The 10,051-nt window shown below is 64.8% G+C and overlaps 1 protein-coding gene across 1 annotated transcript in view; it reads right to left on the bottom strand.

Annotated features, from left to right (window-relative positions):
- EXD3 (exonuclease 3'-5' domain containing 3) overlaps positions 1-10,051 on the bottom strand; it is a 55,908-nt gene that overhangs the window by 20,508 nt on the left and 25,349 nt on the right. Inside the window, 10 exon segments of the mRNA XM_007459000.1 lie at positions 5,242-5,397; positions 5,914-6,080; positions 6,160-6,322; positions 6,815-6,927; positions 7,049-7,192; positions 7,195-7,246; positions 7,526-7,649; positions 8,043-8,215; positions 9,725-9,763; positions 9,869-9,942. Coding sequence (XP_007459062.1) covers positions 5,242-5,397; positions 5,914-6,080; positions 6,160-6,322; positions 6,815-6,927; positions 7,049-7,192; positions 7,195-7,246; positions 7,526-7,649; positions 8,043-8,215; positions 9,725-9,763; positions 9,869-9,942 — 1,205 coding nt within the window.

Raw genomic sequence — 10,051 nt, 5'->3', positions numbered from 1 at the left:
GAAAGAGTGGGAGCACAAGTGAGCAGCAATCAGAATGAAGCCGACCACCTGCAGGCACCGCGGAGCTTTCACAGAGGAGCCGGACACCACCACGTCTGTGACACACTCTGTGAAATGGGCACATCCAGGAAGAGGTATGGACTACCAAGTGACTCAAGAAGATGCAGACAACTAAGTAGTCCTAAAACCATTAAATAAGAAAGAATCAGAGACTCCTGGAAACGCCTCCCCCCCGAACCACCAGGCTAAGGAGGCCTTGCAGGAAGTCAGCCAATGTTTGAGAGGATAATCTAAATGTTATTCAAAGCAGCAGAAAGCAGAGAGGAGGAAAAACTCCCCAGCTTGTTTATGAGGTGAAAGAGAAGATGGTGAGGAAGAGAAGTTCTGTGTCAGACACGGTCCTGGAGGCAAGACCCAGCCACGCGACATGCCGGCTAGGCTGGGTCCAGACTGAAAAGGTTCGTCACGTGCACAGATCACAGGGACGCTCTCACTGGCTGCAGAGAAAGCATCAGGTAGGATTCAGCTTCTTTCATGATGAAACGTGCAGCGGATATGGCACCCGGGGAGCCTCCCCAGCCTGGTGTGGGGGCCTGGCAACCACCGTGGTTCACGGAGAAACATTCCCTGTCCAGTCAGAACTGAGACAGATGGCCACGGTCACCACCTAGTCAACCCCACCTTGGAGGCCTCGACCACTGGGACAGGATAAGGGAAAGAAATAAGACCCATACAGGCTGGAGAGGGAGGAATGAAACCATCCTGTTTGCAGAAGATGTGTCCACAAAGAGAACCCCAAGAACTGACAATCAATTCGGTAGAATTTAGGAGATTTTTGCAAGGTTTCCAGATGTAAGATCAATGCTCAGGCAACTAAGAACTAAAGGTCCACTGCAGTTCTGTGTATCTGCAGAAAAGAAAGCAGCACCACGCGTCGTGGCAACAAAGCAGAAGGTTCCTGGGGTGGAACCTCATAGACGTGGCAGGGCTTTGTGGAGAGCTTACAAAACGTGCGTGCGTGGAACCCTCGGAGTAGAGCGAGACCGACACTCACGCACAGAGGACTCGATGTGATGACACGTCACTGTCCCCACCCTGGCTCATTGTCAACGAGCTCCAAGCAAAGCCCACAGAGGGGCTGTTTCCAGACCACCACGGGAAGGCGGAGGCGGAGGGGGAGCGAGGTGGGGCTCCCCCTGCAGATGCCAAGATGAACTGAGGCCAGAGGGAGGAGGACGGAGCGGCAGCAGGGTCCCCACACCACCCCCAGGTCCGGGGATTCGCTGGAAGGACTGAGCACACTATCAGGGAAGGACAGAAAGCAGAACCAGCTTACGGAAAGCACCTGGACGAAGCACAGAGGAAACCACTCAAGCCCCGGAGCCTGCCTGGTGGAGTCGGCCTGTGCTGAGCACCCCCTGCGCCGGCCACCGCAACACGCGTCACCGGGCAGATGCATTAGTGACTCAGCATCCATGGTGTGCGCTGCGGTTCAGTCACCCAGGCACCCCCTGCAACCCGGAAGGGAAGCAGGCGTCCAGGCAGACCACACTGTCTGGACAGCTGGGGCACAATGAGCCCCTCCCACCATTCGGGGCAAGTTTTCCATCAGCTGTTTACCGGCCGGACCACCTGTGCCAGCGGTCCTTCCCAGCCCAGGGTCAGGCCTGCTGCTTTCTGCCCGGGGCACCTCACAGGACAGGGGCACAAGCAGCGAACGAGCGTGTGGAAGGATGCTCAGCTTCACTGATATTCGGAGGAGGGCGAGCGAAAGTGCAGCGAGATGTGACTTCCTGCCGACAAGGCTGGCGAAACGGACAGGGAAGCAGCGACCGCGAGTGCGACCTGTGTGTTGTCATCCAGCGGCTCACGGGACGGAGCCCCAGCTGTGGTTCTGAGCTGCCTCAGCACCAAGGCCCCAGGACTGAGGGGCTTCCTCCTGGGCCCTGCCGGCCACTGGCCAGCCCCTCGGGCTCTCCTTCTGCAGGGCCTCCACGGGGAACCCCAGCCATGTTCCGAGGAGCTTGGCCACATCACAGCATGGCCCACCAGTGGCCTCTTTACCCCTGCAGACCGGTCCTCAGTGCCCTAAGTCTACCAGGTTAGCAGGTCAGTCCCAGAGACCCCAGAACCGCTCAGAAATCACTTCCTGGAGACTCTTCTCTCCCCACATCTGTATCCGTCGGGGTCCCCAGAGCAGCAGGACCGCCTGGAGGCACACAGAGACCTACTGCAAGCAGCCAGCCGAGGACGAAGGTGGCGGCGGGGGCTCCGGCGGGGCAGACTCTGCGCCCCTGTCCGCGCGTGCACCTGCTCCTCAGTCTGGCTCCTGCCAGGGTGGCCGCCCGGGGAAGCCCCCACTGAACGCTGGTGTCTTCCTCCATCCAGACGGGCTGAGACCCTCCCCAGACATCACGGCCCAGCTCCTCATTGCTGACGCTCCTCACTCAGCGGGCTCCGTCCTCTCACACTTGAGCCCAAGCGGCAGGAGGCCCAGGGTGCACCTCAGTGCAGCTTGGCTGGCGCCCCGGCTCATCCTTGAAAGGTCTACTGCCCGCAAGCGTGGACACAGCGCCCGGGCCTCTGCCCCGCGTGGCAGGACCCTCCTCCCTTCCCTCACCAGCAGTGCTGCATTTCTTTAAAAAATGTTTGAGTGTTAACAGCGCTCATCATAGGAGTCAAAACCCACAGTATAGCCCTTCTATACCAAACAGCCAGTTCATCCACTCGCGGGGTCTGGATGGCGGAACGCGTGATTGGGAAAGATGCACAGAAGAGAAAATGTAAACGGCCAAAGGGACACAGCAGCTCCCATGGCTAGAGACGGCCTCTCCAGAAAACGCCCTCAGGGCTCCAGCCGCGCCCACGACCATCGACCCGTCGACCGTCGACCGTCGACCATCGCAGGTGTGAGAAGTGCGCAGTCGCCCCTGGCCCAGAATGCTGCCGCAAGCACCGCTCGCGGGTGGCAGTAATCCGTCCCACCCCCGCAGGGTGGGCACTGAGGATGAGGCCCTGGGAGCTCCGACCACAAGGCTGAGGGGACAAGTTAAAAGCCTCACGGGAGACGTAGGTAAAGGCCGTCTGTAACGCAGGGGCTCGAGCTGCAGCTCCAAGCCCAGGAATAAGCACCTCGGTCCCCCTCTCACACCCCTTAGGAGGGCCCTGGGCCCGTGGCCTCACGGGCTGCGACGCTCCGGGTGCCGAGGGCTGAAGCCCTGGCTCCAGTCCGCCCCCTGCTCGGCTCCCCCTCTGCTCTGTCTGGGCCATCACGACCCCAGCACTTCCCCAGCCTCTCCCGCTGCTCCGTCTCCCGCGTCTGAGGCATCAGCACAGCAGCGCTGCACTCCTGGCTCCCAGATCTACTGATTTTCTAACGTGGCCACAGCCACTTGAGCAGGAACTCACACTCAGCTCTGTGGGGTGGGAGCGGGTGGGCCCCAGGGGGTCACGCACAGGACCCCTGGTGTTCCGGTGCCGGCGGCCCGGCTCTGGTGACGGACCCGCTTCCAGGCTCCTTCGGTGCCGCAGGATCCAGTCCCGGGGGCTGCTGGATGGAGGTCCGTCTCCTCGCCCTGCGGCCCACACCGAATCCTTCCTGTGCTTTGAGTCTGATGATTGCCTTCCGTTTCTGCTGTCAAGGGCTCACGTGATGACATTAGCTCCACCCATATAATCCAAGATCCTCCCTCCGGGGCGGGCCCCTTTGAGGTCAGCTGACAAGTAAATCACACCTGCAACTCCCTTGGGCCGCATCATGTAAAACTTCAGAGGGTAACGTGGGAGTGCGGGTGCAGACTAGGGGCCAAACCCTGCCTTCCGTCTGCTGGAGACCGGGGTACTCTCGGGGCCAGTTGGGAAGGCCCCTCCTCCCTGGGTCCCGTGACCACTGACGCCTGGTCTGCGGTCCTCGAGATGCCAGGCTGGCCGTCCTAGTCTTAGCCCCCATAAGCTAGCAACAACCCTGGTTGGGGACAGAGGGGTTTCCGACAGGGACGGCGTCCAGAGCCACCTTAGGCACGACCACATCCCCCTCCCCTGGGCACCAGGACCAGGCATCTGGAAGAGACGGCTGTGAGGGGTCAGGGGCTGGGGAGAGTGGACATCCTCGCGCGGACATGGGGCCGGCACGGGAGGCTCCCGGCTTCCCCCTGCAGCCCCGGGCAGATCCCCTCTGCTCTTTCCGGCCCCAGCTTCCTCATTACTGGGGGTGGGGGCTGCTGGGAGGACCTGGCTGGCAGTGTGGAGTGTGGAGGGAAGGGCCACTGCTGACGACGCCCCACAGCTCTGCAGTCCCAGGGCCCCTGGCCAGCTCTGCTCCAGCCACCCACCTGGTGAGCCTGGGGACCCCTTCCAGAAGAATGTGTTCAAATTCATAAAAGAAACCACATATTAAAAATCCAAGTTATGACCTGGCCACCTCTATGCTCTTTCACAGCTGCATGAGTCACAGCAGACGAGAGTGGAAACAGCCCAGGCGTCTATCAGCGGCCGGGTGGATGGATCCACTGCGGTCCATCTGATGGAACGTTATTTGGTAGTAAAAAGGAGTGAAGCGCTGACAGATGCTACAACATAGCTGAGCCCGGAAAACATCACGCTTGTGAAAGAAGCCAGGCCCGAAAGGCCACGTGCACGAGTCCATTGACATGCAGTGTCCGCAACAGGCAGCTCCCCGGAGACCGAAGCCAGGCTGCCAGGCGCTGGGGAGGGGGTGCGGGGGACAACTTCATGGATGAAGGAAGTGGTTTAAAATTGACTGTGGTGATGGCTGCACAACTCTGGGAATGTACAATTGTACACTGTAAATTGTGTGGTGCGTAAATCACATCTCAGGAGACCTGGTAACAAACGCTTACCAGCCATGTTCTAACCCCTGGATTCTGAGAGCCCTGCTGGGGTTTCTGCAGGGCCCTGGGGGGTTCGTGCCTCCAGCGGTGTTGTGAGCACCTGCTTCTCGGAGGAGGGGAGGGCCTCACGGGCACACAGCGTTTCCAGGGGCCAAAAGACAGCGAGGGGACCAGGACTACCCTGAGTCTGCCCGTGTCAGGCCACCCGCCAAAGGGTCCTCAAGGGCTCCAGGCCTGCAGACCACAGGTGCCGGAGCCATAAATGTCTCCACCCCGGCATCCAGGGGGGCCCCGCTCTCTGCCCCAGTGGCGCGGGGGTCCATGCAGCTGGGGCCCTGCAGCCACCCCAGACACTGCTCCCTCTGCCAGCGGACGCAGGAGGCCTGCTCACCTCGGCGGCCCTGCGGTGGTCCTCACCCGTGGCCGGCACCAGCACGTCGATGCCCAGACAGCGGAGTCTCCGCGCCAGCCCCTGCAGCATGCTGTCACACACCACGCGGAAGGCCCTGGCTGGGACCTCGGGGGCCGCGTCCTCACCCACGGGCACCTGCGACACAGCCCCGCTCAGCAGCTGTGGCCCGTCTGGCCCACCCTGGACCCGGTGGGGAGCTAGGGTCCCAAGGGCCGTGAGGTCAGCTCATCCTGAGCAACGTGTACTCAGTGCAGAAAACAGCAGAAAAGCCGCAAACATCATACCAGGTCACCCACACTGGGCCCCAAGGGGAGCCGGCACACGCCTCCTTGCGGGGGTGGTCGTGTGCACGCTGGAGCAGGGCCTGGGTCCCCGGGGCACACGGGGACGCGGCCAGAGGCTGCCCTAGACTTGGCAGGGGGCACTCCAGACCTGGTGTCAGGAGACCGTTGAGACCCCCTCCTCCTTTAGGAAGCTAACCCTTCCTTCCTTCCCGGCGGAGGGTCCAGCGTGCGGGACACAAGCCCTTTGCACAGCTCTCCCCGACACCCCCCGCCCACCCCGCTCTCCGACCCTGTAAGGTCCCAGTTCTAAGGACAGGGATCTCCCCGTAGGAATCGAGATAAAGGAGCCCTGGTGGGCTTTGCCTACCTGCTGGGGCGAGGCCGAGGCCTTCTGAAGGGGCGGCAGCTCCCCAGCCCCCGCCCTCTCACCGCGTCCCAGCCTCAGGCTCCTGGCCAGGTCCCCCGACAGGTGGAAGCGGGCAGGCTCTCTGCACAGAGCCCAGTACACGTCCAGCAGGCAGTAGGTATCAGCGGCTGGGACAGGCAAGGTCAGCCTCAGCCTCCAGCGTGCGGACAATCGGGGGTGCGAGGCGGGGGTGCGGGGGGCACCCACCTGCGTAGACCAGCTGCCCCTCGCCCAGCGGCTGCCGGTCCCAGTTGGAAAGCTGCTGCGTCTTGTCCAGGGGCTTGCCTAGCACCTGCTGCACCGGGAGGCTGAGGCCCCGCGGCCCTGCGGCCCCATCCACGCCTGGGGCTGGCCTGTCTGCTGCTCGCATCTCCAAGACAGCACCCCTTGGGGGTGAGGGGCCCGCCCCAGAGGGAGGACGGCCACCGCACGCACCTTGGCCACCCCACGAGGAGCCCTGGGGCAGGCCCTGCGTCCTCCATGGCGGACAGTGCCGTAGGAAGAGAGCGCTGGCGGCCAAGGCAGGCTGTGTCAAGGTCTCGGGGCCGTGGTTACCCGCCCACTGGTCAGCTCTGGGGCCAACGCCTTAAGCCCCGAGGGTGTGTGCTGAGAGCTCCTGGGGCGGGGGGTGGTAGGCAGAGCCGGGCTGGTTCCGGGGAAGCGTGGGGACGTGTGGTGGCACGCCCTCCCTGGGGGACCCTGTGGCCAGGTGCCAGCCCAGGAGGCACAGAGAGGCCGAGGACAAGTCCCGGCCCACAGACACCCCGCCAGCCTGAGGTGAGACCCCTGCCCCGGCATCGCTGTGCAGGCGGCTCAGCACAGCAGGGAGTCCCCCACCCCCCAGCATCCCCCCACTGCTGACCTGCCTGTGCACCTGCAGCAGGTCCACGCTGCCCCGCAGCTGCTTCTTGGCCTGGGCCAGGGCCGGGCAGGAGGCACCCAAGCTCCGCAGGTCCCCCGCCAACCCATAACCCATAACCTGTGGGCAGGGGCCGTCGCTGTGATGGGCACCCAAGGAAGGGGCCCTGGCCTCACAATGACACCCTCCCCTGGGCAGGCAGGGCTGCGGCGCGGGGCCGGGGGCTGCGCTCACCCAGCTTGGTGGTGGAGGGGTCCGCGAGCAGCCGGGACAGCAGCCGGAAGAGGGCCCGGCGCGCCTGCCCTCCTGCTGGACTTGAGAGCTGGGGCAGGCCCAGCAGGAGCACGCGGCCCTCCACGGCCACCTGCATGAGGGCCGGGCCCCGGCTCCGAACGAGGGCCTCCACTCCAGGTCCGTGCCGGCCACTCGGCCGGGCTGCAGACAGAGGGGCTGGCGTGAACGGCACAGCCAAAGACCGGGGGGAGGACACGCCAACCTGCCTGGCCGCCTGAGGGCTGATGTCCAGGGGAGGCGGCCTCTGTGGGGAGAGCTGGACCGGCCCTGCGAGTGCCCACACAAGGGGTCGAGCGCCACGCCGATGCTCAGGACTCAGGCCCGGAGTCCTTAAGCCAGGGTGCCCGGTGTGGACAGAGCCCCAGGAGGCCTTGGTGAGCAGCCCCTGAAGCCGGCTGCCCGCGGGAGTCAGGCACCCACCTGCAGGAGCTCCTCCTGGTGCCTGGCCAGGTCCTCCCACGAGGCCAGGAAGTGGAGGTGCTCCCTGGGGATGGGCAGCTGGTAGTAATCGTCCTTCCCGTCCTCCAGAGGGGCCTCAGCCGTCCTGGGGAGGAGCAGAGCTGCAGCACCGCCCCCACCAGGGCGCCCCCACAGCACAGCCCGGCCTGGATCCTGGGGCAGGGGAGTGCTCAGGGCCCGCGCGTGGGCCGGGTCTATGCGGTCTGCTCCCCACGCCTCTGCCCTCGCAGACTGCAGGCGGCCGGGTCCTCAGGCCCCTGGGAGTATCTGGCCGGCCGAGGGATCTGGCCATGGGGTCTTGCTAGCACCCAAGGGGCTGACCCGCCTGCCTCCTGCTGCGTGTCCGCATTCTGCCTGCGCCCCTGCTCAGCTCTCCCGCGCTTCTAATTCCCAAACCACCAGCACGTACGACTCATGGCCACTTTCGAGGGTGGGGGCCCAAGGGCGTCCTCTTTGTGGGCCCTCCGAGCCTGGGGACGCTCACCTCTCCTGGATCCTGAGTTGGCGGAGCTCTGCGGCCACCGAGGCAGGGAGTTGCTCCTCGGGCAGCAGGAGGTCCCGGGCACACTGGGCGACCAGGGCCGCGTCGTCGTGAGACGCCAGCAGCTGCAGCAGCTGCTCCTGTAGCCACTGGTCCTGCCCGACCAGGCCCTGGGGGACGGGATATGGGCTGCTCGCCTGGTCTGCCCCAAGGGGTCAGGCCCATCCAGGCAGCCCCCAGACCCAGATCTGCCCCTCAGACTGGCCCTGCATCCCCCCCTCGGACCCCCCCCCGGCCAGACCCAGCCCTGACCTCTCCACCCCTCGGACCCGGCCCTGACCCCGACTCAGACCTCGTCCTGACCTCCCCCCCTCAGACCCTGCCCTGAGCCCTTCATAAGCAGGTGGCTGTCCTCTGAAGACCAGCAGTTCCTATGACTGAGGCTCCATGGTGACCGAGCTGGCTTGAACCAAGGTGCTGAGGGGCTTGGACGTGTCAGAGTGAAGGGTCGCCGTCCTGAGCCCACGGCCCGTCCTGCTACCCACTCCACCTCGGCCTTTCTCTGCACACACGAGCCCCCGCCCAACACCGCGGCTCTGCTCGCTGGCCTACTCCCGGGCCTGGGACCCGCACCGTCTCCCTGAACACGGTCTGCCCCGGCCCTCACCACCAGCATCTCCCCTCTGCACCTCCTCATCCCTGCCCCTGGGTGGCCGCGGTGCCGGGGAGGGTGAGGCCACGGAACACCCCTACACCCACTGTGCCCTTGGGGAGGCAAGGCCCGGTGTGGGCGCAAGACGCCCACGTGGCCCACAGGGGTCCCAACGGGGGTGGGGTGTCCGTGTCTGCAAGGTCACAGGTCGCTGTGGGCCCCACCCTCCTGAGGAGCCCCTGCTGGCCGGCAGGCGGGGCCACCTCCCCACACGGCTCTGTCCCCAGCAGCCTCAGGCTGTCCGTTTCCCGCAGGCCGCGGGTTCCCACGTGGACAATACGTGGAAGCCCCTCACATTCTTCAGGATGTCCGCTGCCCTTCCGGACGGCTCGGCCTTGGCACCCAGGAGGGACCGGCCTTCCGGGCCTTGCCTGGGGGTCCGCGTTCCTCTCCGGTGACTCACCACCCCTGCCCGGTCACTCCGGGGGCGGCTCGGCACTGCCCTCCACTGGATGCCGCACAGGCACCAGGCCCTGCGCGTGTGCTCAGGAGGGAGGGGACCCCCCCCCATTCCACTGACCACTGCAGAGCTCCTGTGCACACGGCACCCGGGACCCCCAAGAGCCCACCCTCCTCCCAGGCCGATTCACCTGGGGCTGGGGATAGCTCTATACCTGCGATGACCCCCACTCCAGCTCTGGCCTGAGGACAGAGGCTGCAGGACGACACTGTCCACGCCACTATCCTCATGGGGTCGCAGTCCGGCCCTCCGTGTCCCCACATCACCCCAAGGGGTGCCTGCCTCTTTCTCGGGGTCTTCAGGCTCACCAGGCCTCGGGGCCCAGAGCCATGGCAAGCAGGGCACCTGAGGATGGTCTAGAATTTCCTCTTGGTGAACCTCTCCTCATCCAGCGCCTGAGAGCTCTGTTCACAAGCGGTGAAGGAGGATCCTGGACCCCCGGCCGCTCCGACCTTGCCCCACGGTGGGGAGGGGGCGTCCTTGCGCACTGGGACCCTCTGAACTCACCTGCACATGCTCGGCCCAGCTCTCCCGAGATACGCTTCTCTGCAAAAGTGGACACCAGCACAAGCCTTTCTAATGGCAGCCCCAGGAGCACAGCAGCGGGCCTCGCTTGGAGCCCCTCTCCACCCCGGGCCCCAGTCTACACACCTCTACCAGCCGCTTGTAGCACAGATACCACAGGGCGGCCAGGCGCTGCTGGGTGACGACGTTGGGACACAGGTCTGAAAGAGAGGGCGGGCTCTGGGCAGGGCTGGGACGGAGTGAGTACGGGATGGGGCAGGGGTCGGGGCTTGTGTGGCTCTGCCTGTCTTCCCCCTCCCCTCTGCCCCC

The sequence above is a fragment of the Lipotes vexillifer genome, unplaced genomic scaffold (assembly GCF_000442215.2).
Source record: "Lipotes vexillifer unplaced genomic scaffold, Lipotes_vexillifer_v1.1 scaffold636, whole genome shotgun sequence".
Classification (NCBI taxonomy): Eukaryota; Metazoa; Chordata; class Mammalia; order Artiodactyla; family Lipotidae; genus Lipotes; species Lipotes vexillifer.
The sequence above is the reverse complement of the archived record's forward strand: the minus strand, read 5'-3'. Positions and strand labels throughout refer to the sequence as shown.